Raw genomic sequence first — 27,971 nt, forward strand, 5'->3', positions numbered from 1 at the left:
GGGATCTCTGTGGTGACGCCGCACCCGGAAGCGTTTGGGGGGCGCGGCGGCGGGCGCCCCTGCCCGGGGGCTGGGGGCCGCGGGGCTGATGGACGGCGAGGCGAGGTGATGAATATTCATGCCGTAGCGCCCGCGGGGGCGGGGCCGGGCCGGGGCCTCGCCCGCCCGTGTCCGGCCGGGTGCAGATGGCGGGAGGCAGCGCCGGGGCGGGTGGAGCCGGGGCCGGCGGCCGGTGAGGAGGGGGGCCGGGCTCGGGGGTGCCTCGGCGGGTCGGAGGGGAGGTGGGCACCCCCGAGAGCTGAGTGCCGGCCCCCGCGTCTTCCTCCGTTGCAGACCTGGCCCCCGGCTGGACGGGCTGTTCCTGCGGCGCTTCCTGCGGCTGCAGGCCGTGCTCTTCCCCGGCTGGCCCTCGCCCAGCTCCCTGATGTTCCTGACGCTGCTCGGCGTCGCCTTGCTGGGTGAGCCTGGGGAGTGGGGAGGGGGGGCCGCACCCCGCGTCTGGTCCCCGTTCCCCCGTGCTCCCCCCCGCCTTTTGCCGTGCCACCGCTGGCCTTCATGTCCCGCCCGCGCTTGCCTCTCTCCTCCAGAGCAGCTGGTTATTTACCAGGTCGGCATCATCCCCAGCCGGTACTATGAGGTCCTGGGGAGCAAGGACTTCTCCGGGTTCAAAACGCTGACTGCCGTTGCCCTGACTCTGATCGTAGCGAACTCCACGGTAAGGCAGGCCAGAGGCTCCCGTGTCTTGGGAGGGAAAGGGAAGGCTGCCCCTGGCCCCCGGCGTGATCCTGGTGCCGAAGGATCGAGGTCTGCCCTTGCCCCGTTAGGTAGCTGCCTGTGGGACAGATCGCTGGTACGAACTGTTAGTTTTTATTTCATTTGGGGAAATGCTTGTTCTTCTCGCTCATCTTTTCCCGTCTGTCTCCTTGCCCTCATTCCAGCTAAAGAGCTTCGACCAATTTATCTGCAACATGATGTACGTGAGCTGGAGGAAATCCCTCACTGAATACCTCCACAGCTGCTACTTCCAAGGCCAGGTCTACTACAGCCTGCACGTGCTGCGCGAGGACATCGATAACCCGTAGGCTGCTTGTGGCTTCTCTCAGCCTCTTGCTTGGCTTCTTCTGGGCTGCTCTGCACCTTTTCCTGACTTCTCTGTCTCTCTGGGTAGGGGCTTGAGCCCTAGAAGCATTTACCATCTCGGCACAAATAGCCTTTTCTGCCCTGGGTGGGAGGTGGTGCCTGTTGCTGGGATCTCCCATGACTGCTGGTCATGAGATGGTTTTAGGAGTAGGATGTTTCTGTTGCAAGGCAAATGGAGGCCCAGCAGAACAGGGAACTAGTGCTGCTATAAAACATGCCATCTGCAGACTCAACCCTTGACACTCAGTGTGAGGTTGCAAAGGGCCTGGCTGGAATCGAAGAGCACCGCCTCTCCCTGCCTTCACGCAGCCAGTGTGTTAGGACAGTCCCTGTTGTTCTGTTTGAACTTCAACCACCAGAGCCTCCAGCTGAACGCAGTTTTTTTAGTTGGGTTTTTAGTGGTTTCGATAACCCATGGGAGCTACATCCAGGAAGGGCTTTGTTTTGCACTGTATGAGGGCCACCTTTCCCCTTTCCTGTTCCTAGGAAGGAAATATCAGAGGTGACTTGAAATATGAGAGAAGGAGGAGCGTTCAGTCCCTCCTTGCTTATCTCAGCCCACCTCGAGATCCCCTTCCAGTTTGCTTTGTGCACTGTCATGCTTACTGCAGAGCTGCTGATCTAACCCAGGCTGTGCAGCGAAGGTTGAACGCCTGCCTTCCTCACAACTGCGTGCTGACCCTGGCCTTCCAGCCTGTCCTTGCTGGACACTGCTGTTGTAGTTATTCACTTTGAAGTATTAAAGATCCTACATTGGATATCATGTGAGAGGTAGAGGCTTTTTTCCCCTCCAGAATTTAAAGAAGTTGTTATTAAATACTTGCTGAAAAACTAGAAACCAGGGGGTAACTTCTTCCAAATTATGTGGCTTTATACAGTTGTTTTGAGACCCTAAGCTCCCCTCCTTTGGAGGGGACACTTCTGGTCACACATTGATGGTACCAGAGGAGACCAGGCCTGAGGTCCCTGTGAGAAATGGCTGACTCACAAGGACTCCTAACTGTTGCCCATAGTGGTGACCTCAAGGAACTGAAGCAGCTGCCGTGCTTCTGCTGCCCAGTGTTCCTGGCTGCCTGTCCTTGCCTCTTTGTTGCACCGTGTGGTGGTTTGTGTGGCTGGGAATCGTGCTGGGTATCTCAGATGTTTTTTTTTTTGTCTGTATCATTTTTCAGCCAGATGTGTTCCCTGGCTGCTTCTGCTGGCCTAGTGCTAGGAGACAGCCTGAGTAAGAGCAATCAGCTGTGCACCAGGGGTGCAGCAAGCAAGGAGAGGACTTAGCTTGGGTCAAACAGCCCTACTGCCAAACGTGAAATCGCAGCTTCATGATGTTGATGCACTTGCCAGCCGCTGATGGGGTTACTCCCACCCTAGTTAAATGTTCATTTCTGATAGTGTTTTGCAGTTGTATGGAGTTGCAAGGAGAGGTTAAAAAGCCATGCCTGTCACCAAGGCATGCAATGCTTCCCAGGCAGTGTAGCACATTGGCCACGGCTAGAAGCTTCTGCATGCCTGTCTTTTCCTTTGGTGGGGGTGGGGTGGGGAAGGGGAGGACAGAGGCCCCTCTCCACATTGATTATCCTGCTCAGGTTTATTTTTAACCAGGGAGTGTGTTCACATTGTGCAGTGAAATGCATGAGATAACTGGGTCGGTCTGCTCTGCAGTGATAGAGCCAGCTCTCCTGACCTCAGCAGACCAAATGTGTGGGATTGCTGCAGAGTATTTTTCATCACCACCTTGCTTCTGCTCAAACATCCAATCTTATTGTTCAGTGTCTTTTTTGGTGCCACTACAAATATTTTCTTTGTCTTGCAGTTCCTTGGTAAGAATTTTTTCCCTGCACCGGGTACTTAGAGAATGAACTAGAGCGACGAAGTGACCTCCATTATGCAGTGCAAAACAAACTGAGTGTTAGATGCATGGTGTCATCCATCTAGAAGGAATGAAGAGTGGGTTATGAGTGGCATACAAACACTTGCAGCTCCTAGCAGGGCATTTGAGTTGATGTTTATGTGTTATCATTACATGTTGCTTAATAGCTCATAAAAAGCAATATCCTGCCATGAGTCTATAGTATGACTTAAATTATAACTTTATGGGAACAATTACAGTCTGAGGAAAAGGAAAAATTATGACTGTAAGGTCAGTCAGGGTGAGAGCTGCCCCAAAATTAAATCCATTGCTGTTCCAGGACTGTAAAAAGAGTTGAGAAATGAATGTCCCTGTGGTTGTATCTGCACTGATGGCTAAGCGGGAGTCCAGCCTTGCTCTTCATTCTGGACTCTAGCATTCACAGTTGTGGCCTTTCCACCTGTGCTTAGAGCATCAGACTGAAGCCCTCATCCACGTGTTCTGGACAGATGAGGTGCCAAGGGAGCAACTATGCTGAAATCCTTTCTAGTTACCCCAGATGCAACTCCTGCTCAGCAGTGGGACAGATGGGACTTGAGGGTCTGTCACCCATGTGCCTGCTGCCGATGGGGTGCACTGCTGCCTGCTCTTGTGGGATGGAGGTGGGTGGAAGCACTTTCTTCCTTGCAGCAAAGGGACTGGAGCGCGCTCCATGCAGAGCAAACGGACCAGCTACTGTGGAAGGGTTGGCTTTGATGGAAGTCTTTGCAAATGTCCAACAGCTGGTGAAGGCCTGGCCTGTGCCCTAGCCAGTCCTTGTGGCTCTGGCGCCTGAGATGCAGCACAAGTACTGAAGGTTTGGGGGAGAGTCAGTAGTTTTTGGTAATACAGGGGTGGGTCCAGGAGAGGAGTAAAGGGCAAGGATGCAGAGACCTTTAGCACAGAGTTGAGCAATGTTGCATGTGGAACAAGGGGTTAATACAAGGAATAGGGTGAAAGTAACAGAAGGAGCTGTTCTTCCTGGGTGCTGGGAAGGCCCTTGGGTGGGTCCTCCTGGGCCATGGAAATTGTCTTCTATGGGGGAACAGGAGTCACAGCTGCAGGTCCCTCCCAGGCAGGGTTGTTCACTTGAACCCTGTTCTAAGTTCAGGCAATGAAACAGCCTGGCTTGTACTCTGTTATGGAGTTAGTACTGGTTCTTGCTCCTGGGCTTTAACAGCATCAATGGCTCTTTGTGTTGAGCAGGGACCAGCGTATCAGCCAGGATGTGGAGAGGTTCTGCAGGCAGCTCAGCTCCATGGCCAGCAAACTCATCATCTCGCCCTTCACGCTGGCCTACTACACGTACCAGTGCTTCCACAGGTAAGGACCCATCCGGGCCCTGCTTTCACACCTCTTATGCTCTTTTTTGAAGCCTGGCACCCATGTTACAACTCATCAGAGGAACTCTTGTACATGTGGGTGAGCGGTCTCTGCAGTCCAAAGGGAGTTCTGCCTTGGGGATGCTGGAGTGTGCCATGCTGGCCCCCAGACCTCTGTGAAAGCCAAGAGAGGTGACAGTTGAGGGCTCTGACTGCTTGAGTCCAAGGGTACTAGGGTGTACTTTTGCTTGGATTATTAGCTGACCTCTCCTTCTCCTCTGTAGCACAGGCTGGCTAGGCCCGGTGAGCATCTTTGGGTATTTCATCATTGGGACAATTGTCAACAAGGTATTGATGAGCCCAATTGTGTCTAAACTTGTGCAGCAGGAAAAACTGGAGGGGGATTTCAGGTGAGTCCCAGCAAGGCAGTGTTTTCACTGCCTCTTGGCAGCTCCTGCGAAAGCTGCATTTTTGTCCCTGCTTAGTGCTATGTATGCAGCTACTTCTCTTGTCTGTGACTTTGCCCACAGTCAGAGAAACCTATCTGCACAGTGCTGCCCCAAAGTCCGTGTACTGAGCCGCCCCCACCCCTTTCACTGCCCTGTGTCATGGCAGGCAGTGCCTTTCCTTCAGTATCCTGGTTCAGTCTCCAGGCTGCTTGCCTGGTCATTGCTGTTGCTGGTGCCTCTGCTAGGGCATTGGATGTTTTCAAGAAAACTGTGCATGGAGCTTCCTTTGGTGCAGATGCAAGTTCAGTGAACTGCATCTACTGACAGAAATCAGGTTTCTGCTTCATCACCACCTTTATGAAGTGCCCAAAACAGCACAGTCTTTTCATATGCTCTGTAACTCGTCCCCTCCCCTTCCCCTGCAGGGTTGGCTGGGTGTGTGGCAGGCAGCTTTGCAGCTTTCCCTGGGGCTCAGGGCATCCAGGGACAGCAGCAGAAGCTGGTGTGGCAGAGGGAGCCCAGACCAGGGCAGTTGGCTGTGGTGATTCTGTATGGTAGAGATGCTGGGCTAGCAAACGGGAGGCCCAAGGGCTGAGAAGATGTGCACAGAGAACAGGATACCAAACTGATGCACCACTGAGCTGGCCCAGAATTATGTCATCTTGTGCTAAGCCTTGGTCTCTGGTGCCTTTTTGAGCTTATAGAGTATTTCTGTCAAGAGATGCCTCATATCGGTGCTCTGTCAGATGCAAGACAAGTTTCCTTTAGCAAGGATGTTGGCTACATAATTCGCTGGGCATTTGTGCACAATACTGATGATGTTTCTTTGGGTTGTGCAGGTTCAAGCACATGCAGATTCGTGTCAATGCGGAACCAGCTGCTTTCTACAGGTTAGTAGCATTCATTTCTTTACGTCCTTGTAAGAATCTTCCCAGCTCAGGGGATCCTTGTTATATTCATGTATCGCAGAGGAGTCCAAGTCCTGTTGCTGCAGCCGGAGCTTTCTGTCCCCCCTGTCGCGCTGAAGTATCATACAACTTTGATGCTCTGTTCTCCTTTGCATTCTGCACATCATCTGCAGAAATACTCCACAGCAGCTGGAGACAACTATTTTTTCTCTGCCTCCCTTCTGACATCCCCAGAGGCCTGATACAGATTCGGTGCTGGCTTAGAGACCATTTCTGATGTTTTGCCAGGTCCTTACCTGAAAGATTGCTCAAAGTCTCATTGCATCTTGTCAGGATGTTCCCCCAGGGACTTGTTGCAGGTTGCTTCTGGCCCCATCCTGCTGCTGCTAACCTGCATGTCTTCTGTGGGTGTGCTAGCTGTTGCCTGGTCTCCTTACCTCTGTTGCTCCTCTAGGTCAGTCTGTGCCCTGACTCTCTCAACACTGTACTGCTGCTCTGTGAGTTTGCTTAGTGTTGCTTACCCCAGAGCTGAGCGCACAGTTGGGAGCCTGGCAGCACCTCCCCTCTTAGTGATGCCCTGAAGTCTGTTGAGCTGCTGCTTGGAGCCTTTAAGGTGTTTCACAGAAATGGCTAGAACCCAGAAAAAGGGCCCCGATTTTACTGTAGCTTGTGCTGGGGTGCCTGGTGGTGGGAGGAGGTCAGTGCTCCTCTCTTGTCAAGTGTCTGCCATAGCCCTGCATGTTGTGAAATCACACTTCTTCCAGGAATTTAAGCAAGCAGCAGCTGTCCTGTCTCTGGTCTTCCCTGCTTGTGATCTGTATTTGGTTCCTTCATGCTGTAATGACTGAGCACTTCAAGTGTTGTGGTGCTGTCCCCAAAGTGGTTTGATTCAAAATAACCAATTCCATAAATATTTATATTGACAGGCATGAAACTCTGATTTAAATAACTGAAATCAGTCTTGGTTTGTATAGGCAAGTTTGAGTTATTTCTTTGTGGACTGGTTGATTCTTATTGGTTGATGATAATTTTTCTTAATGGAGAAGATAGTCTAATTATGTGCCCTTCATTAAGCTGCAGTACTTCTCCTCACAATTTTGAAGTTTTTTATTCTATTACTAAGTAGAAAATGGAAAGTGAATTATTACACCAGAAAATGGAGTGTATTAACTTCAGTACAGTTCATTATATAGAAAAGCTTCACTTGGTGGGAAGCTAGAATTTAATTGAATTGAACAAACCCAGGCATTTTCATGGTATGAATCTTAATTAAAAATAAAGGAATTTTTTAAAAGGTTGCATTCCTAGAATTCTGCAAGAGGAGGAACACGTGGCAAGTGGCTGGTTTTGATTGCCAGACTTCTGTAGCTTGTAGAAGCTGTTAGTTAGATCTTGTCCTCTTGCACCTGCCTAATGATCGTTTTGGTAAAAGAAGAAACAAAACCTGAGCACTGTCACCTTTTTACTTCTTTCTGTGTTTCTAAGCCTTTGGCAAACTTGCTTTAAAAGTGAACTGAATGGGAGGAAAAGCTGAAACCGTTACAGCAATCTATCCGTCTGCAAAAGAAGTAATAGCTCTGGTTGCCAGTGCCTTCCTCGCTTTTAACCCATTGTGTCCAAGGTTTTGTCCTTTCCAAATACTCAGCAGCAAAGACTGCAGCTCAGTGGTTACCTGAAATGGGCTGTAAGGCAGTAATGCCAAACTGCAGTCTAACTGGATGTATTTTTGAGAAAGAAAATGTGTTTTTCTAAGAACCAAGAATCTTTAGAACTGACTCTTCAAAAATCCTAATTTGTATTTTTTTTTGTGCAGCTCCTGGCCCTATCTGCTCTGGCCCTAGTGACTTCCCCCTTGCATGGACCGTAGTGGGAGTGTGGGTGTGTGTGCTGGGCACAAGCGTGTGTTGGGTGGCAGGGGGAATAGCTGCTGTGGCAGGTGGGAGCCTGGAGTGAGATGTGGAGCTCTGTCTGCATTTTGCCACCTGAGGGCAGGCCAGCCCTTGCGAAGGAGCAGAAGCTGCCATGCTTGCTGAAGGTGGTGGTTTAGAGCCGAGATGTGCCTCCTTGCTGCTGCCTCAGCCTGGCCATGGGAGCATCGCTGCTAGCTCAGGTGGTGGGCGACCCCCTGGCGCCCGCGGAGATAGCCTTAGGAAAGGGCGGGCCTGTGGGGCTGGGGTCACCCGCACTGGGGGCTGCACTGGCCGGGGCATGTCTGTGTCCCACTCCTCCGGGGTGGGGAACGGGAAGAGGTGGACTGGGGCTGCTGGCCATGCAGGTGGTGTTGCCTTGCTGTCCCTTCTGGACTCAACCCTGCCCTCTCCTTCCTGGCTCCAGCTGTGTAGCAGTGCCGTCCCTCTCTTCTGACCAGGCTCTGCTTGGAAAGCGTGTGTGACCCTGGGTGTGCATTGTTCCAGGCTGAGGCCTCACTGACAGCGTCTGGCCTTGCCTCACCTTCTCCTGTGTGCAACAGCAGCATCCACGGGCTCTGGGGGAGATTTGCAGGGTTGTTTGTTGCTGCCAGAGTTTCTTGGTGAAGCTCTTCAGGAAGGCGCTCTTGGCTATTCAGTTCCTGCTCAACCAAGAGCTTGTTGCTTGGAGGCTAAGGTACCAGATGCTTTGCAAGCCTCGTTCCTAAAGCCCATGCTTTGACCTCATTGTGGTGCTCGCGGGATGTCTGTGGCATGTTGCAATCTTATTTTACAGGGCCGGGCGAGTGGAGCACATGCGCACGGACCGGAGGCTGCAGAGCCTGCTGCAGACCCAGAGGGAGCTGATAGGGAAGGAGCTGTGGCTCTACAGTGAGTGGGGAGTTTGGGGTGTGAAGTGGGGCATGTGGTAGCTCCGTTGCAGTGGTCCGCAGGCTTGGGAACCCTCCTGATAAAACAGCAGTGCTAGGTTTTCCTCTCTTGCCTCTTGCTGGGGTGTGAAAGCCCTGAGGGTGAACAGAGGGTGCCTCCTGCAGTCCTAAATGGGAATCCTGTTGTGAAAAAGCCTCGGAGAGCAAAGTTGTGGAGGACCCAGCAAAGTCAGAGAATGCAGACCCCAAAAGGGGAATCTGCAGAAAACTGTGCTTTTTATGGGGCAGGTGTTTAATGGCCAAAAAGAGAGGGAAGGACTGGAGCTTTGGGGAAGGAGAAGACTCTGTATATGTGGTTGGGAGCTGTGGAAACTTCTTTCCTATAGAGCCTGTCCCTTGAGCATAGTTGTCCCTGGAAAAATCTCCCTTCTGACTTTGTCTCTGGTTCAGGTTTGGGCATTAAATGACCGCTATCAAGACAGCTCTTCCTCATCTCACCAGCATAATGATCTTCTGAGCAGCTTAAAGGGAGGGAGAGCCCTGAACACAGCTGTATCTGTGGGAGTTTGGGGTCTTAAGTCTTTCTGCCTCTCCTGTGCTTCAAGACAGACTTCACAGCCAACCATCGTGCCCCAGAGCTTCCTTTTTGCCCTTCCTCCTGTTTCCTGTGAGTTATCCAGGCCCCTGCAGAGTAGAAACAAGCAGACAAAGTGGCTTTTGCCCCATTGTGGTTCCTGAGCTGTGTGTCTGGATGATGTTTCTCTGCTCTGGGGCCTGCCCCAAAGTGCTCTTTGCTTGGGAAATGAATTTTCACTGTGGTGCTTGTGCTGTCATGTGAAACAGGTGGTTCTGCTCTGGTGCATTGTGAAGGGCTGAGGCAAGACCAAGGGTCTTCCTCTGGCTGGGCTCATGGGCTGCACTTGAGCCTGGCTGGGACGGAGGTTCTCACCCTAACTCACTGTCTTCTCTCAATGTGCTTCTGACAAGTCGGGATCAACACCTTTGACTACCTGGGCAGCATCCTGAGCTATGTGATCATTGCCATTCCCATCTTTTCTGGGGTCTACGGTGACCTGAGTCCAACAGAGCTCAGCGCCCTTGTCAGCAAGGTGAGCTAAAGGTGATCTCCCAGACCCCATTGTGGAGGGTGTGCGGGCACTGAAGATGGAGGTTGCATGTGGGATTGGTGGCACTGAGGCTGGATAACCTGCAGCAATTGACCTTCAGCTTAGAATGTCCCTGCCCATGGTGGCATGGAAATGGGAGCTTGGAGCCAGTTGGTGTGTGATTAACTTGGGGGTGAGATCTGTCAAGGACACATCTACGTAAGCCTTTCCTAGCTCAGACCTCTGTGTCTAAAAAAAACCAGGGGGTCAGAAAGCCTCTGGCTTTCAGCAGTATGGGTGGGGATTGGGTCTGCACAGTGCTGCAGGTCCAGGTTATGCCCTGGGCTGCTGCACGTGGTGAGCCCTGGCCACCTGTGAGGCTGAGCTGGCTTGCGTTTGCCTTCCTGACCTGACTTGTTCCCAGATACTCAAAACTGGCTTGTGACAGAGAATGCAGAGCTAAAAATAGCTAAGTGGGCACTGCAGACTGAGACACCCTGCTCTGAACCATGTACGGTGCTGGGGCAGGGCTGGTGGCATGCATCTGCATGACTTAGGGTGAGCATGCTGGGCCCTGGGCTGGCCAGCAGGCACTCTGCAGACACCATCCCTGGGTGGCAGGAGATGTGTCCACCTGGCAAAAACTGCTATACTGAGCAGGGAAGCCTTGCTCTATCCAAACATGGTCATCTTCTCCTTCACTCCCACCACCCTGGGTGACTTCTCCAAGCCTCCTTCATCTTGCTGGGACTGCTGACGTGGCCAAATGTCTGGAGTCCTTGGCTGCCTCCTTGCAGCCGTGGAGGAAGGGGCAGTGCCCCAGCTCAGCGCTGACCCTTCCTCTGGTGTGTGATTTCTCCCCAGAATGCCTTTGTTTCCATCTACCTTATTGGCTGCTTCAGCCAGCTCATAGATCTCTCCAGCACTGTGACCGATGTAGCTGGCTACACGCACAGGTGAGCTCTGTGGGCAGGTCTCTGCAGGAAAGGGAAATGCGGGACAAGAATCTGCCCAGGTCTGTGCTAAATAAGAAACAATTGCTTGTGAGCAAGCATAGACAAGTTTAGATATTGTGAGGAGGCTGCTGGAGTTGTCCCTGGCATTCATTCAACCTCTTGTTTGTCTAGGATTGGTGAACTACAGGAGACCTTGTTGAGCCTTGGCAGAAAAAAAAATAACAGCTACTCAGAAGCCAAAGCCAGCTGGGATTTGGATGGGTGAGTCTCCTCTCAGCAACTGGCTGGCTTGCAGCTTACGTGCCAGAGTGTGGGGCTGTCATGGGGTGTAGGTGGCCCTTGGTGTCACAGCCTGTTGCGTGCGGTTGGTGGAGCGGGCAGTGCTTACTGTGATTTGTCATTCCCGGGGTGCATGGGGCAAGGCTGGTGTCACAGAGGCACAGGAGGTCTCAGCATGATCGCTTACCCCCAGATCTCTCCTCCTTTGTCTTGGTGGTGGCCCAGCAGCCATTCTGGGGAGGACCCAGTGCCAAGGGACACAGCTTTCCTTCTGGAGCGAATGACGCTCTCGGTGCCATCCTCTGGCAAGCTGCTCATCAAGGACTTGAGCCTCAAGATCTCACAAGGAAACAGTGTGATGATTGTGGGGAACACTGGCACAGGGAAGACGTCTCTCCTGAGGGTCCTTGGGGGACTCTGGGAGAGCACGCAGGGTAAGGACTGCTGCTCACTGCAGCCTTCTCTTTCTCAACCAGGGCTGCCCTGCGTTTGGAAGGTGGCTCTGTGGGGTTGTAAGGCCAGTGCCACCTTGTAATGGTGAATGTGTCACTGATGCATTGGAGCCACCCATCTCTATTGCATACTCTGCTCTGCCTCTCATTGCTTTGCTCTGTGTTGCAAATACACCTTTTCTGGAATTTATTGGCTACTTCCTGGGGCAGGGCTGCACGGGGGCGGGGGGGGTGGGGGGTAACTGTTGGCTGGCACTGCAGGCTTGGCATGAGTGTGTCTCTGTGTAGGGAGCATCAAGATGCTGACCTGCTTTGGCCCTCGGGGAGTGGTGTTCCTGCCGCAGCGGCCCTTCTTCACTGATGGAAGCCTGCGTGAGCAGGTGAGCCCAGGGGCTGCCTCTGCTCTGTCCCCAGTTCTGCTCCCAGCTGTGCCCTGCAAACCTGTGTGCTGCAGAAAGGCCTGCAAGAGGGAGGATGCCTGTCACTGCTCCTTCCCTCATAACTGAGTTCATGCCACCGCCATTGCGTCTCTGATGGACTGTGTCCAGCTCCCTCTGACATGGCTTCTTTTGCTCTGTTAAACAGGTGATCTATCCCCTGAAGGAGATCTATCCAGTTTCAGGTATTTTAATGGAAATTCATTAGAGCAATTAGCCAACCCAGCAGTGTCAACTCCCTGTCCCATACATAGTGCAGCTTCTTCCCTACCATGCCCCTTCAGGAGCATTCATCCATTTCGCTTTGGTTGCCCTCTGCTTTTCCCTGGAAGATTTACCTTAGTGTAGGGAGGGAACATATTCTCTGGATAAGAACATATTCTCTTGATGCAATGAGGACAAGCTGGCCACGCTCTGCATGTTGTGCTAGACATGTGGTACGTGTTGAGGCACCTTGCTGTTGGGATACATCTGATCTGTCTGGTACAACCTGCCTTTGGGCAAGCTATGTTTGCCTTCATCTCATTTTCCATCCACCTCCATCTTTCACTCTTCCTCTTTTTCAAATGATATCCCAGGGCCTTGTATGCTGTCAAGGTCAGACTACATGGATCCTTTCTCTCCCCTGCCCTTTTCCCAAGTGAGACCACATGTGGTCTGCTGCAGCTTGGAGATGTCCAGGTTTAAGTTTCTGTCTGAGTAAAGCGGTGTTACGTGCTGCTTTCAAACACCTGGGAGTCAGAGTCTTGCAGAGAGCAACTGCAGCCGTCAGCTACTGTTGTGGCTCTTCAGCAGCTTCAGAGAGGTCCATGGCTGATGCACAGCCCTTCTGCTCAGCTTCCATAGCTGCTGACTGTACCAGCTCAAGTGTATGTTCTGTTCCACATCTGGTTCACCCTGAGGTTTTTCCATCCCGCATAGGATCCTTTTGCTGGCTGTTACCAGAGCCTTGCTCCCATGACTCCACCACCTGCAGCGTACAGTGGGCAGTCAGCCATAAGAGAGCAGCTGGTGGGCAGGGCCTTGGCAATTGAAGCCTGGATCCTTGTGTTCTGGCTGTGTCCGTCTGTGACCATGGACTGAGCCAAGTCTCAGGTGTATCTGTGGAGCCCAGCTACATCCTGGCATGCTGCTCACAGGCATGGTTAACATTTTTAAGGAAGGTCACTCTTTGGGAGCTCTCTGTGCCAAAGCTGAGGACCTGATATAGTTAAGTGGTTGAGTCAGCTACACTGGATGTCAGGATATCCTCCAATCCATCCTTCCTGCCCCACCGACTCCTTGCAGCTGTGGCCTCAGCACATATTGCCTCTGCTTATGCTTTACTGCTTTCTCCCCTAGGGTCTGCAGATGATGAGAGAATTGTGCGATTCCTGGAGCTGGCTGGGCTGGTGAGTCCCTGGTAGTGCTGCTGCCTTCTTTGCTGGTGCTGCCAGCGAGGGAAGAAGGGATGAGGTTTTGTGGCAGAACAGCATGACTCTGTGTGGGACACATGCAGGGACATTGTCTGCAGCTGGGAGCAGGACTGTCCATGGGACAGGCAGAGGAGGAGGGATACAGAGCAACTTCAGCTCAAGTGGGAAAAGAGAGAGTAGCAGGAAGGGGGTGGTTACGCTCAGGGCCATGGGCTGACAGGGTTGGGGGCTGTGTTTACAAGTCTGCCGTGCTCTCTGCAGACTGATTTGCTGGCAAGGGCTGGAGGACTGGACAAGCACGTGGACTGGAACTGGTAAGGGAGCTTGCTGTCTGCGTGAATTTGGGTGATCCCTCCAGGTGGGGAACACTTCTAAGCAGATGCACATTGCTGCTGGACTTAGGAATATCTGTGTCCAGCTGTGTCATGTAGGAGGTGGGCAGTATAAAGGGGCAAAGCCTTCATGCCCCAAGTATCAATGTCATCACCAGCCATGCTGCTCTGCAGGCACCTGACTGTGCATAGGGGTGCAGAGCCAGTCCCAGCATGGAGGGGGACGCAGGGGTGACACGGGGACAGTTGCTTGTTGAGGTATCCAATATCAGCAACCATAAGCTCTTCGGCAAACGAGCTCTTTTTATTGAGGGAGATTTTGAATCTCAACCCTGCTGCAGGTATGATATCCTGTCCCCAGGGGAGATGCAGAGGCTCTCGTTTGCACGCCTCTTCTACCTCCAGCCAAAATATGCGGGTGAGTGAGTGACTGCAACGGAAAAGGAGGGGAGGGTGGGAAAGACCTTTGGTGTAAAGAGAAGCTGGTACAGAGAGAGCTTATGAAATCCCTTCTTTGCTAGGAACATGCTGCGTCTTCATCGTTATTTTACCAGCATAGCACACAGAGGATTCAGAGTGAAAACATTTCATTATCTGTGTGGAGGGTGGTGAATCAAGAGGCTGTATATAAAACATTCTCTTCTTGGGGAATTAGTGATTAATATTCTTGGTCCAGGTCCGATGGCACCTGAAGAAGCCCCCTCTCGGCATGCTCACTGGTTGCCATGTAAAGAAGTGTGCATGCTAGGGAGCATGGCGTCAGCTGCCATATCTGAAGCTCATGAACCTCTGCAGGGTTCTGAATGGAATGTGGGAAATTTAGCTGTAACGCAGCAAAAGAAGAGAAGGAGTAGTGGAAGAAACAGTCCTGAGAGATCACAGAAGCAGCTTCCGTTAGCAGATGGGGCTAATTCCTTTGCATACATAGATTGCTAGTGACTGCTGGGGACTGGCGGGGGCTGTTGGACGACTTGTCATGAGGGCCAGGGTGGGTGTGGGTGAACAGAGCCAGTGTCGGTAGCATGTAGCCACATCTAAGTACCTCTCTTCCCCTGAAGCCTGCAGCGTGTTTCGGTGCTGTCTGGGCAGAAGGAACCTGTGGATTGCAAACTAAAAGCTGTAGACGTGATGTAAAACAAATTAAATTTATCTGCTCCAGATCTGTAGTATTTACCCTTAACTGACAGGAAGGTGCCTCAGGCCATCCTGGATGCTCCAGGTGAGATCTGGGCTGGAGGGGTGCACAGGCTGCTGCTTCAGCCTGGTGCTCTTGCATACGGCCTGCCTTGAGATGGTTGCATCTTGGCTTTCACAACGGTGAGGACGAGGCAATGGCTGGCAGCTGTTGAGGGAGAGGAATGAGGTGAATGGCGCTGCTTGGGTGGATTCAAGGGCTTGTGGGGAAGGGCAGCTTTCCCAAGTTGACTGACACCAGCTATACCACAGGAAAGTCAGAATCCTTGGGCTTCTCCAGATGCTCTTGGTGAACTCAGGTTAATATGTGAAATGTTCTCTGCAGTTGCTGCTCTCTTGCCTAGTGGGGGGTGATGACTGGTTGGGAGGGGATTTGTGGTGCTCATGACTTTTCTCTTAGTGCTAGATGAAGCCACCAGCGCCCTCACAGAAGAGGTGGAGCATGAACTGTATCGTGTGTGCCTTCAGCTGGGCATGACGCTGATTAGCGTTGGACACAGGGCCAGCCTGGAAAAGGTGAGACATGGAGGCAGAGCTCCACGCCTGCCTGGTGGTGGCAGGAAGGGGGAGGTAGAGAGGGGCCCTGGTGAGTAGAGGGGAGTGACTGAGGTCGGCAGGCCTCACGGTGGGAGGACATACCCTCATAGAAACATCCCTCAGTCATTGTGTTATTGAATTGCAGTTCCACAGCTGGATTTTGAAACTTCATGGGGAGGGAAGATGGGAGCTCACTCAGCGCGAGAAGGTGAAGCGGCTCCCAGTGGGGGAAGGATGCTGAAAAACATGCCCTTGTCTGGTCAGCCGCAGAACCTGTACACACGTGGGAGAGCTCTGAATAGTAGACATGGAGCTGCCGAGCCAGCAGCTGTCAACAAGGGATTCATCCAGTGCAAGACCAGTTCTGGATTTTGCTGATGGACACAGAGCCAAGTCTGAACTCATGGTGTGGGGTTCTGCCAGGAGCAGATACATCTATGCCATCCTTCTCTCACCCCCTTCTCCTGCCTCCCTCCCTCTCATGGGGGAAAGGGCTGAGCTGCTAGGCTGCCCAAAGAGAAGATGCTGCTTATGGGGCTTGTAGAAGCAATGGTGAGAGAAACCTCCACTTGTCCAGGATGCAGTGGTGCAAGGCTAGGATGCAGCCTCCTGTTCTGCCCTCTGTGCCTTGCTGCGACCTCTGTCTCTTTGATGCACAGCTCTGCAGAACAGACTTCTGTACCTGTGGCTCTGTTGAGGGTTGTGCTCCCCAGCAGGAGGCAAGGGATACACTGTAAGGGGAAGAGAATGCTGGCACAGAAAAGGGGCATGTCTCTGCTCTCCTTATGACACAGGGTTACAGGTCAAAGGAACATTTCTGTATTAAAATCTGCGGCCTGTTTTCCAAAGATTTTCATGGAGAAGAGTCAGTATTTGTTAACCAGACTGCTGCATCTTTTCCTTCTGGGGTTTTCTTTGGAGGAGATGCTTGTATATTGGCAATGGTCCTGGACTAGACTACTGCTGGAGAGCAGAGCAGGGGGAGGAGTAATATACCTATCCAGGGCTGGGCATCCTGCCCTGCTGCTACCTTCACAGCTACTGCAAAGCACAAGGAATGCCAAGGAGGTCTTTTGGCCCTCTGCTTTTAGGGGAGGAAATGAAGCTCACCTCCCTTTGCTGTTCTGCCTGTGATGAGTCATGTTGTCTCCTGTGCCTCTCATAGGTGTGTAGAGACAGAGGTTTTGAGGATCTCTGTGTTGCAGAGGGGTCACTTTGAGACTGCAGTGGAGGTACGGTCTCTGAGCACTTCCTGGCCACCAGTTGTTTGGTGACATTTCTGAATGTGGCCCCAGTTTTGCAGTGGAGGAGCAGGAGGTAGCTGCTGGCAGAGCCAAGCTAGCAGCTCTTCCACCCCTCCACCAGGAGCTTGTGTCCCTCTATTATCTGCTGCACAGCTTCATGGTTGTCCAGGGTGGTTAGGTCCCCAAGCTCAGTGGCCTTGTCCTCCACGATTTTCCTTAGCACCCGACGCATAATCTTCCCTGAGCGTGTCTTGGGCAGCCGGTGTGTGACCTATGACAGGGAAGAGCAGAGCTAAGGCTGAGGGAAAGGAGTTGGCCAGACTGCTAGGGTGGGTGTTGGACTATGCTTCACGTGTTACCTGAACGTACTCTGGAGCTGCATACTTGGCAATCTTCTTTGAAATCAACTCCCGTAGCTCAGCAGTGAGAGTCTCCTGCGTGTAGCCACTGTCCTTCTTCAGCACAACAAACACGTAGGCTCCTGGCAGAAGGACCACCAGGTTACTGAGCACTGTGCACAGCATGCTTCCAAGAGCCTACCTGGACCTAGTGCCAGGAGAGGTCCCTCTTTGCTGGTAGCCTCCGGGGATGCTCTGAGCCTGAGCTGTAAGTGCTTTTGCCATGGTGCTACTGCTGGCACCTTATGCAAAGCCCAGCTGGTCTTATGTAGGTTGTGATGGCTGTGTCAAGATCCCCACAAACATGCTGTATGGCGTTGCCATGGCATTGCTGCCAGGGGTGGGTGTGGCAGTGCCACTTCCCACTGCAGTGCAATAGCCCCATGAGAGATGTTTCAGTGGCAGGAAAGCGTCTTACCTTCTCCCTTGATCTCATGTGGGTAGCCGATGACAGCAGACTCTGCCACTGCCACATGGTGATTCTGGAAGAGAACAGGACTGGGGTTTGGCTCAGTGCTTTCAGCAGGCTGGCTGCCACCTGGAAGCTGCCCTGACCTGGCTTGGCTGCTGCAGCCCACAGTAACGTGAAGGGATGAGGAAGGGCCTCATATGCCCTCTGCCCTTTTTCCTTCTTGCCTCAGCAGGTCTGTCTGCAAACACAAGTCTTCCCCCCTGCCTCTGGCTGCTTTAGGCTTGTACCTTCTAGACACTGTTCTGTGCCTCCAGGTTGCTCCATCAGGTCCCACAATCTACTGGCCTGTGGATGCTCCTCCTTAACAAGCCTGGCTGCTGCTTTGGGATTCACCCACTTACAGCATCAACCTTATCAGGCTTTGTCCCTCCCTTGCTGCAGAATGGCAAGGGAGAGGGCGGGCAGTTGTTCCCACAGTCAGGCTGTAGGTCCAACACTGTTCCCTGCTGCTACAGCAGCAGCATGTTTCTGTCCAGGTATTTCAAAGAGACTTCCCTGAGCACCACCAGTGTGCCTTCACTGTCCCCTTGGATGGCTTTACCTCCCACCCACACCACTTACCACAATATCCTCCACCTCTGCAGTGCCCAGCCGATGTCCGCTGATGTTAATGATGTCGTCCAGCCGTCCTGTCAGCTGGTAGTAGCCCTCACTGGTACGATACACACCATCCCCGGTGAAGAAAAACCCTGCAGTGGCCAGAACCGTGCCACGGTCACTTGTTGCAGTGAGCATGTCAGCTGCTTGCCAGCTGCACTCTCCCCTCACCCCCTTCTCCTCTCGTTTGGCACCAGGGCTCACATACTCCGCTTCTTCCTCAACTGCTCTGGGTGAAGGTGCCTACTTTCCTTGTTAGTCTTCTGCCTCTGTTGGTACCTGCTCTGTCATGGGGCTCCTTCCCTCATTCTGCAGTGCGCTGGCTAATGCCCGGCCTGCCTCATCACCACAAGCTCGGAGCACTTTGTTTCAGTGCAGGTGCGCGTGGTCCTGCAGGTTCTCCCCTTTCCTTCAAGACACACAGTCTTGGGCTTGCTCAGTAACTCTGGATGAGCGACAGAAGCTGACAGGATTTGCACCAAAAGGCCTCTCTGTGCTCAAGGGGACTGGGGGCAGAAGTACAAATCCATTGCCCTAAAACCACATGTGATCCAATGGGGAAGGTTGGTGAGAGAGACTCATTCCCAGGGCAGTGCTGAGGTATCAGGCATGGGGAGATGAAGGGCCTCAATGCCACGGGAGGGCCTGTGGAAGAACGAAGTAGCAGTACCAGCTCTCCTGAGTCCTGCCCCCATGCAGAAAACCATCAAGCAGACCCAACTGTACCCAACTAAACACCTCTGCTGTAACCTGCCTTTTTTTCTGTTTTCCTTACCTGGATAAGGAGTCAGATAGGTTTCCAGAAATCTCTTGTGGTCATTGTAAATGGTTCGTGCCATACCTGGCCAGGCTTGTGAGATGCAAAGGGCTCCAGAAATGTTATTTTCCAGAAGGACGTTTCCCTGTAAAATAGTTAACATTTTAGTAACCATGACTGAGGATACTTGGGATGTTTAGTCATTGCCTATTTAATGACCCTGTGATGGAAATGTCAGGGAAGGCAGTGGGGAGAGTCCTGTGCCCCCGACTACAATGGGACAGGCTCGGTGTCTCCCAGCAGATATCTGCAACTAGCTGACTACCATGGTGGGACACTGGGACCTTCTAGGGAGGCTGGCTGGCCCTGCCTAGCTCCCTCACCTTGGAAAGACATGTGCCAGGGAGCCCAAGCACAGCCTGTTTTGTCAGGACAGAGGAAGCTAGCAAAAAAAAATTCAACTTCTGCACTAGTTGGAAGAACAGCTTCACTGTTAATTCCCTTCCAGTAAAGAAGGTTACCATCTAGCAGAGGTGAGCAGGAAAGATGTGGTTACAGACCTCCGCTCCCATCAGCAAGTACATACTGCAAGCGCTTGGGGAAAAGCGGGCCAAGCCAGTGCCCAGGCTGCAGGTTATAAATGTACCTTGTCATCCAGGAGGGAGGGGCTGATCCCAAAAAAGGGTCTCATAGCCATGCCTGGAAGGATTTTCGCTCCAGGGTTAGAAGGACGGGGTGAGATACAGATGCCTCCTGTTTCTAAAGCAAAAGACACTGTAATGCTCATCAAAGTCAGTGACAAGAGAAAAGCCAGGTAGCATTGCTTGGCCAACAGCCCTTGCCCTGGCCCTCACTGCACCCTGCTGGACCACAGGCCGGGGCTGGTTTGCCAGAGAGCTGGGGAAGTAAGGCTCTTTGCAGAAGGATGATCTTGCTCATGTAGCTCAGCAGAGATCTGCTCCCTGCCATCCGTTCCCCCATGTTTCTCTGGGTTAGCTTTAAAGGCCATTTTTCTCTCTCATGTTTTGGTGCCTATGGCCCCTTATGGCATTGCTCCTACAAGAGTGTCAGTAACAACCGTTCCCACTTGGCCAACAAAGCAGCGGGTCATTCCTAAAGCCTGGGAGAGCAGAAGCTGGAATGAGGGGTCGTACGCATCTCACCAGTTTGCCACCATGTGTCCACTACTGGGCACCGTGTCTCACCAACCACGTGGAAGTACCACTCCCAGGCCTCCTTGTTGATGGGTTCCCCCACTGCAAGGGGAAAGACAAAGGGACAAAGCTGAAAGAGCAGGTCAAAGACACAGCTTCCCAGGGTCTGCTCACAGAGCCACCCCCAAATAGCGCAGGCTCCTGACTTTCCACTCTCATGTGCTGCTGCTCTTAGCATTTGTGGGAAGAGGCACAACCTGATGCCCAAGGATTTGCTGCTCCAGCCCATGCCACTAGCAGTTACCTGAGCCGAGCACTTTGAGAGAAGAGCGGTCATATTTCTTCACCCATTCATCGCCATATCTCAGGAGAAGGCGGATGGCAGTGGGTGCTCCGTAAAACTGGTTAATTTTTAACCTCTCCACTGTTTCCCAGTAGCGGCCTGGAATGGAAACAGGGCCAGTAACCATCCACACAGATCCTCCCAGCCCGAGACCAAGATGGAGGGAGAGGAGATGAGAGCAGTGCCTGGACCCTCAGCCAAGCTAATCCCACACTGGGAAGGACTAAAGCAGCCCAGGAGCAGCAGTGGCCCCTTTTCCTCCACATCAGCTAGCTCTGCTACTCTCTATGCTGCAGGGAGGGATGGGGAGAAACAGCTTCACCCCTGGAGAAGCAGCAGTGGCTTCCTAACCAGAGGAAAAGACTCTTGCCGTCGCAGCTGTCTGCTGGGCACAGTCCACAGTCTGCTTCTGTGGCAGCAAAACCATTGCTGCATGTGTCCTGGCATCAAGCCTTCAGCTCCCTGCCTGCTGTGGGTCTCGCAGGGTGGCTGTGGCATATCCCAGCTCCCGCGACACCTTCTCACTCACCAGGGTTAGGATGGATGGGAGTGCTCTCAAAAAGGACTGTGGTGCCACCATTGCAGAGGGGGCCGTAGACCACATAAGTGTGCCCTGTGATCCAGCCGATGTCTGCCACGCAGCCAAAGATATCCCTGTCCTGGTAGTTGAACACGTACTGCACAAGGGAGGAGAGGCAGTGAGGGGTATAGCCTGGGCCTGCCCTCCCGGCAAGGGGGACAACCGGGAGCAGCGTACCCTTTCTCCTTTCTCCACCCTAACGTTATGGTATCCTTCCGTTTTCCCACCACCCCTGCAGGTACACCTTCTTCCCGCAAGGAGTTTTTTAAAACATTATCAGAAAAAAATAAAATGTCAGGTGCTTTATGAAGGTGTGGGAGGAGAGAGAGACATTTTTAAAAAAACCAAACAACACCACAGCCAAATTTGCTCTTTTCCAAAGGAGAGAGCTACAGCCTTTCCTTCCTTCTGCTGGTATCTGGACAAGGTTGATCCAAGTATCCTGTCACATCAAAACAGGAGAACTTTCAGGGTGAGGATGGTCCCTCCCTCCACACCTACATGACCACATGGAAGGAGAGGAGTTGTAAGCAAGGGCAATGCAGTGAAGGACTCCATGAGCCACTCCCAGGTGCTGCTGGGCTCCAAATACACAGTAAGGACTCAGGAAAACCCTGAGCTCAGCAAGGAGTCCAGCGTAGGAGCACTGAGGCAGCAAGCAGATGGACTGTGAGATGCCTCGGCCCAGTTGCCCCAGCTTGCCCGCAGGAGTTGGCACTTCTCTGCCTCAGCTGGGTGAGCACAGCCCTGCACCTGCAGGCAGGCAGAAAGCAGAACAAGCTCTTCTTCCCGCTGCCCCATTTATTCCTCAGGAGACCCTTTGCTGCAAGGCTGGAGCATGAGGGAACGAGCCTGCCCTGTGCAGGGTAGAACTGAGTGCCAGCAGACAGGCAGCAACACATCCAGCTTCCTCAAGCACTCTCCTTCATTTCCTTACTCAGCACCGGGAAAGCTCCCCAGGGGCCGGTATCCCACTAGCCCATCACTTCTCGCCTTCCACTCTGGCATCTGCTGTTTAGGACCTTCCTGTCTCTTCCTGCAGCTCCCTGTCTGGAGGCTGCCAGCTGGGGACTCCAGGGCCTTAAAGTGCTCCAGGGTGCTCGTAATGGAAACTTCCCCTGCTTGCTCTGTCTCTTTTTAACCGAGTGGTGAATTATGGTAGCAGCGGTCTGCCCCATCCAGCTGAGAGATCTGAGTATGCCAGCCCTGTGCCGCAGTTTCCAGTGCTCCTGAGGGCTAACATGGCCACATGCTGCTCACTCCCTGCATTACCATTCTGGGATGGCAGCTCTGCCTCTCGCAAACCATCTCTGATGGTCTCGAGAGGGTCACTTATCATGCTGGACGCAGCTGTACAGACAGCTTAGCTCACAGGAAAACCAAGGGCTTCCCTGCACACACCCCAGGAGGTCTGGCCTCCAGCACTCATGGCTGACAGAGAAGACCCAGCCAGCGCTTAGCTTGCTATATCATAGGGTGTGTGGTCTGAGGCACTACTGGAACTTCAGTCACACACAGGGAGAGCCAGACCTAAAACTAAGGGACTGTTCAGAGAAGAACTCCCTCTTCCAGAGGACCCTATATAATGTCTTAGGAAATGTTCCTTGTAACCATTCCTGCAGCCAAGTGCAGCTCCATGCTGTGCTCAGTGCCCTTTTATCAAGCTCTGGATAAAAGTTGTTTGCTTTTGGCATGCTAGGGGTTAAAGGCTTTCCTCTTCCCAAAGATGACCCACACTCTTCAGGTATAGACCCTTTGACTTGAGGGCACTCACCAGCTTTTACAGATACCCTCAAATGTGCCCCTCCCAGAAGCACTGCCTGTGATCTCCCACCAGAGTTGTGGTAGTTACATGTAGCAAGCCAGAGGTTTTAGGAGCAAATGGGCTTCTTCCTCCTCACCCAGTAATACAAAATTACCCTTGCAAGGCTGAGCATCCCATCCAATGATTCAGTCTAAGATAAGGCAGTGAAAGAAGAAAGCCAAGAAGGTAGCTCAGAGGCCTACGTGTTTGGGAAGCCCTGCTCCAGAGCATGTGTTGCTCTTCCCCACTACCTGTAGGCCGATGTGCTTTACTGGGCTGATGCCCTAGGAGGGCTTCCCAGAGACTTTGCTCTAGATAAGGATGAGCTCATGGTGCAACAAGGCAGTACGTCTATTCCCTGCACTCCCTATGAACTGCTAGCTCATGAGCACCCTGTGGCTGGGATCCATTACCTTGTGTGTAAGAGCAGCAAACAGCAAGTAACCAGCCTGGGAATGAACCAGACCCTTGGGTTTGCCAGTACTGCCTGATGTGTAGAGAAGGAACAACATGTCTTCACTGTCCATGGCAGCAGGCTCACAGCACGCATCCTCCTTCATCATCTCCTGCAGGACAGAGCACAGCAGTTCTCTCTTGGGGTCTCACAGGCTTCCCTGTGTTGTCCCTACACCCGCTCGAGCACCTCTCCCCTGAGCCTCCCTCTGAGCACCTGCGCTACCCTGCTCCCCCAGTGCCATCCTCCCTGCCTCTGCACCTCCCCCCCCTTTGCTCACCAGCCTGAACTCTCTTTCGCCTTGCTGAGCTAGCAAACACTTTACTCAGCCAGAGCAGACCTGCTGAGTAAGAGACAGCTATTTTTAAGCTGCTGCTGCTCTGACCAGCACAGAAGCCTTCCAGGAAGCCTTTCTAGCACGAATTGCTTGCAGATGGGATGGGCAGAGGCAAGGAGACCTCTGTGCAGCTCCAGGGAGCTAAGAGAAATGCACGGCAGGGGCTTACCTCTTCAGAAAAAGTGCTCCGTGCTGGCGGCTTGGCCATCCTGTGTGCCACAAATAACGGGCACACAACTTCACTGCCTGCTTCCTCGCACACAAGCTGCCGGCGCTCACAGAGGGTGCCAGGTCCACCAGCAGAGCCATGTGTGAAAGTGCAGTGGCAGTCCAAGGCTGGGCTCAGAACATGTCAGCCCATGTCTGGGGTGTTTCTAGCCCCTGCTCCACTCTGCTACGAGCCCTGGTTTGCACTGCCTGCCCCTGACAGTACAGGGCTGCTGCTGCGAGAAGTCACCCGTTACCCATCCTGACAGCTCCTGGGACTGTCCTGAACTCATATGCAGCTCCAGCTGCCACTGCTGCTGCAGGACAATGTCCCCACATCATGTCAATGCCAGCAAAACTGTCATGGCCAGCCAGCACCCTCTCTCCACCCCCTGTCCCTGCTCCCAGAGTGGCCACATTGCTCAGGGGAAGCAGCAGTATCACTGGACAGCCTCTCACCTCCTCCAGCAGCACGTCCAGGGCTGTCATGGGAACCTTGCTGTCAGTCCTCATGGAAACCAGAATCCGTTTCACTCCTGGGCACTGCTTCACAGCCTGGTCCACTGTCTTCTTTAGCTCAATAACCTTGCCACCTCTCAGGCCCTGGTTCACTGTGATCACTGTCTCTGACTGGGCTGCAGAATGCAGAAGAGCCACATAAGCAGCTCTGCCCCTCTCCATCAGTCACACAGCACTTTGGCTCTACCATAACCCTGCACCTCTCCCTCTGTCTCCCAGCCCCTGTTACTCATGTCCTCCATTTAGCAAAAACAGCAGCTTTGCATCTTTTTTTCCCATTCATTCCTGCCTGTATTGCATCCCCTCAGAGGATATGCTGTATCCCAGCTCTTCAGTCCCTTGGATGAAGGAGAGAACCAGTCCATCTCATGTGGTGTTAGTGAGCCCGTGCCATTTCCTGGGGTGCTAATCCCTGCTCCATGGCCATACAACATGGCAGTACACCCTCAGTTAGCCCAGGGAGTCTTACTCAGAAAACCTTTGCCAGCAGCACAACCCTGAGCCCCCAGCTGCCAAACTAACAAGCTCAGCACTGTCCCCCAAGGGAAGCACATGTTCCTGTTACCCACTGGCTCTTACCATCCTGGATCCTGTCTGCTAGGGACTCTGCACTGAACCCGGCGAACACCACAGCGTGCACAGCCCCAATGCGGGCACAGGCCAGCATGCTAGCCACTGCCAGCGGGCATGGGGGCATGTAGATTGTAACCCTGTCACCCCGTTTCACCCCTTGCCGTTTCAAGGTGTTTCCCAGGCGGCACGTCAGCTCCAGCAGTTCCCTGCCCAAAGAAGCAATGGCACAGTTAGAGACTTTCTTGCAGATCTTACCTGTGTGCATAAAGTTGTGGGGCCTCAGAGTCACAGGTATGCAGCTTACATCCCTACGCACCCTAACCCCCCCACACTGGAAGTCCATGGGAGAGCTGTAAAATGTCAGTGGGAAGGAAAGGAGAAGACAGTCACTAACATGGACTGTTATTTACAGAAAAAATAAAACAGAATGGCCTCTGTACAGAGCTTGACACCCTCACTGGCCAGCATCAGGAGCAAGCCATTGGGCCAGAAATGGCCACTGGCAATTCCTCTGGCTCAGCAAGCCCACACCACCTCAGCTGACTTTCCCAATGGCAGCCTGCACATTTCTTATCAGCCTGTACAACTGGAGCGACACACTACCCTGCAAGGCTGGAAGCTACACATGAGGAGTTAGATAGATGTCTTCCCCCATGAAAAAAGGGCCCCATGCTTTGCTAAAGCTGGGAAGGTCAAGTCCTCCACAGCTTGGGCCCACCAGAGAGAACAACAGCTGTAAGAAAGCAGAGAGCAAAACAATGCCTCTCCTGAGAAGTATCCCTTCCAGAAACCATGGCTTGGCTGTCAGTGACTCATTTCATGGAAGAGCTCTCCGTGCAGAGAGATTGGAAGTGGTGGATGGTCGTGTTTGTCGTGTGAAGTCTGGAGCCAGAAAGCACACAGGGACTTGTTCTGTGTGCAGAGGGATTTAAGTGGATTCTGTAGGGGGGACTCGGAGAGCAGGCAAATTGAACTGGAAGGTGGGGGGCTCCAGACCAACCTAGCAGGGCTGGACAGGCAGTCGCCCCAGAGAGTCAAACCCAGTAGCATTGCTGACATGCAGATGAGCATGGGACTTCCCAACACACATGTGGCTGTGAATCTGGCCTCTCTTGCAGACCATTTACCTGCAAGTTTAGACACCAGGAACCTTTCTGGGAAGGCACATGTGTGACTTTCCCATGTGGTCTTCCCTACAAGCATTGCAGTGCTGCCACAAGCGGCTTACATCTCTGTCCCCAGATGGGTAGGGACACCTTGGGCCCCAGAGGGTTAATCAGGAGGTAGGCTGAAGACTCAGATCAGCCCAGGCAAGCTAACAGCCACCATACTGTTGATCTATCTATGTGAAGGGATGCTGTACCCCCTCACATGATACACATCAGCAGATCAGCCCTGTGCAATGTTCATGCATGCTGCAATACATCTCCCATACACTCAGAGGTAAGTACTGACCTGTACGTGACCCGCACCTCCTCTCCTGGTTCATCCTTCTCCCAGATTAAGGCCACTTTGTCTGGGGCTACATGGACATGTCGGTCCAGACAATTCACTGGAAAAGACAACCCAGTCTCATTGCCAGAGCAACCCTCAGTACCTCCTAATTCCCATAAAGCCAGCACTGGCAGTCCCATTTTCAGAACAGTCAGGGCTGTGTGTGAGTGTTCTTAGCATTAGCCTTGTGCATCCACTGAAAAAACCTTTGTGGATACCAGCCAACAGATCACAAGCACCATCCCAAGTCCTTTACCACTCTAATACCTACCAATCCCCACTGTCACCTTCCCCCTTAATTGCAACCTAACGCAGTCCAGAGCAGAAACTGCCTGAAGTCCCTTTGGAGGTCACATGCCCAGTGCCCTTAGAGGGTCTGGCAAACATCAACTCAGCCATCATTCCACCCAGCACTGCCTTGCAGCTGCCTCTGGGGTGGAGTAGGGCAGGTTTTTAGTGGTGGTGCTCCTAAATAACAAACCTAGGATGAAGCAAAGCTCTGTGCAGGAAGTCTGCAGGGTGCATTTGTCCAAGGTGGAAGAGAACCAGGGCCAGGAGTGCACAGCCTCTGGCCTTCCAGGGACATGGTTGGCTGAGGCTTTGGCTGTAATTCTTCTGAGAAAAGTTTACCGCATTGCTGGCAGCTGCAGTTTCCTCAGAAGCCTTGTTTCACTCTGTGTTTTCCTTAAACCTGCTACTGAGGCCATGGGATGATGCAGCAGCCCTCGTTTGCATACCAAAATGCCTTTTTCTCCTGAGCATTTGTAGTTTTCCGGAGAGGAAGAAACACACGTGAAAGGGGGAACAATAAGATCTCAAATCCCAAAGGCAAATACCTCCTGCTGTCCTGCCCAAATGGACTACATAAGACCTGATTTCTGAGAGGTCTGTCTCAGATTTTGAACACCGGAATCAAGAGCACTGTGACCAGGACCCAGTGTCACCAGCCCCTATGTCTTGCCCTGGTAGCCCCGCTAAGGCAGTAGCCCTAGCCCACAGAAGAAGAGCTTCCCACAGCTGTGGGGACTTCCAGTACCGCTCATTGCTCCTGTATTTTGCTTTCTGTAGATACATACTGCCTTCTCTGGGCAGGGATAACCTAGTGCAACATTGCCTGCTGAATGCACTGGGTTTGGTGCTGTTGCATGTGGTCCTACAGAATGGAGCTGCTGCACTGCTGTGGGATCCACAGAGGCTGAGGGGGAGCTGCCTGGCTCCCAGCACACCCCGATCCAGCTGCAGCCCCTCCAGTGAGACCCAGCCGCTCTCTTAGGACCAGCCACATCCTTACATTACAGCCACTGCAGGACCAACTGGACCTTTTGGGAATCCTCCTCACACCAACCATTTAACTCGGTGCTCCTCCAATCTGCTCCCAGGGCCAAAGCCCTTCACAGAGAGGCACCTGCAGGCACTTGGTGGGCTCCCATGCCCGCCCCCCTCCTTACCTGACACATTCAGCTGCCCACCCAGGAACCAGGAGACCCTGCCCTGGTGCAGGTCACAGTCCTGGACAGAGTGGAAGGGGGTGATCCAGGTGAGCCGGCTCCTCCCTAGTGCTCCCCAGAAGGCATCCCCCTGCTCCACTGACACCTCGTACAAGCCTTGGTGGTCCTTGGGTTTGTGAAAGGCGGCGGCTTCGGGCATGTAGGCGGTGAGAGGCCCGTTGCTCCAGGCTCTGGCAGTCACTGACCCAGGGGGGCATATGGGACGCTGAGGAAGAGCTTTGGGGCAGCAAGCCCTAGCCAGCAGCCTGGCCATCATTGCAGGGTGCCTGACTCTCACTGACGAGGTGGATGGCTGGAGCCCTTGCAGATGCTCGGGAC

At 53.0% G+C, this 27,971-nt stretch overlaps 2 protein-coding genes across 11 annotated transcripts; one reads left to right on the plus strand and one right to left on the minus strand.

Moving 5' to 3' along the window:
- ABCD4 (ATP binding cassette subfamily D member 4) lies at positions 1-16,062 on the plus strand. 10 transcript variants are annotated; one of them, XM_049825629.1, is made up of 19 exons: positions 1-105; positions 334-458; positions 588-715; positions 939-1,078; positions 4,235-4,351; positions 4,635-4,760; positions 5,639-5,689; positions 8,411-8,505; positions 9,492-9,613; positions 10,475-10,566; positions 10,738-10,827; positions 11,071-11,279; positions 11,586-11,677; positions 11,883-11,919; positions 13,076-13,125; positions 13,411-13,463; positions 13,823-13,899; positions 15,076-15,191; positions 15,358-16,062. In XM_049825629.1, exons 1-19 carry the CDS (start codon positions 89-91, stop codon positions 15,451-15,453), a joined length of 1,833 nt encoding a protein of 610 aa, XP_049681586.1. In that variant the 5' UTR covers positions 1-88; the 3' UTR covers positions 15,454-16,062. The 10 variants fall into 10 exon arrangements, with proteins under 10 accessions (XP_049681586.1, XP_049681583.1, XP_049681584.1 ...); XM_049825626.1 differs by lacking the exon at positions 1-105 and adding an exon at positions 134-232; XM_049825627.1 differs by lacking the exon at positions 1-105 and adding an exon at positions 134-232 and having other exon boundaries at positions 11,074-11,279.
- Positions 16,063-16,168: 106 nt separating this feature from the next.
- On the minus strand, positions 16,169-27,964 carry LOC126049364 (acetyl-coenzyme A synthetase 2-like, mitochondrial). The gene is made up of 14 exons (XM_049825646.1): positions 27,594-27,964; positions 26,107-26,203; positions 24,658-24,857; positions 24,019-24,194; positions 22,975-23,127; positions 20,707-20,854; positions 20,139-20,276; positions 19,844-19,936; positions 19,327-19,439; positions 18,699-18,825; positions 17,888-18,015; positions 17,273-17,336; positions 16,816-16,937; positions 16,169-16,727 (listed from the first exon to the last, which is right to left on the minus strand). The coding sequence occupies exons 1-14, from the start codon at positions 27,907-27,909 to the stop codon at positions 16,551-16,553; spliced, it is 2,052 nt and encodes a 683-aa protein (XP_049681603.1). The 5' UTR covers positions 27,910-27,964; the 3' UTR covers positions 16,169-16,550.
- Between the last annotated feature and the right edge of the window lie 7 nt (positions 27,965-27,971).

Source organism: Accipiter gentilis, chromosome 22 (genome assembly GCF_929443795.1).
Source record: "Accipiter gentilis chromosome 22, bAccGen1.1, whole genome shotgun sequence".
Taxonomy (NCBI): domain Eukaryota; kingdom Metazoa; phylum Chordata; class Aves; order Accipitriformes; family Accipitridae; genus Astur; species Astur gentilis.

What these genes read in the sequence shown, in the direction of transcription:
- LOC126049364 (XM_049825646.1), bottom strand. Translation starts at nt 27,909, where the DNA reads ATGATGGCCAGGCTGCTGGCTAGGGCTTGCTGCCCCAAAGCTCTTCCT. An exon ending in TGGGCAGCTGAATGTGTCAG is followed by an intron (nt 26,204 to 27,593) that starts GTAAGGAGGGGG and finishes TGTCTTTTCCAG; the next exon opens with TGAATTGTCTGGACCGACAT. An exon ending in TGGACGTGCTGCTGGAGGAG is followed by an intron (nt 23,128 to 24,018) that starts GTGAGAGGCTGT and finishes TCTGTCCTGCAG; the next exon opens with GAGATGATGAAGGAGGATGC.
- ABCD4 (XM_049825626.1), top strand. Translation starts at nt 186, where the DNA reads ATGGCGGGAGGCAGCGCCGGGGCGGGTGGAGCCGGGGCCGGCGGCCG. An exon ending in GGAGCCGGGGCCGGCGGCCG is followed by an intron (nt 233 to 333) that starts GTGAGGAGGGGG and finishes CCTCCGTTGCAG; the next exon opens with ACCTGGCCCCCGGCTGGACG. An exon ending in GAAGGAGCTGTGGCTCTACA is followed by an intron (nt 8,506 to 9,491) that starts GTGAGTGGGGAG and finishes GCTTCTGACAAG; the next exon opens with TCGGGATCAACACCTTTGAC.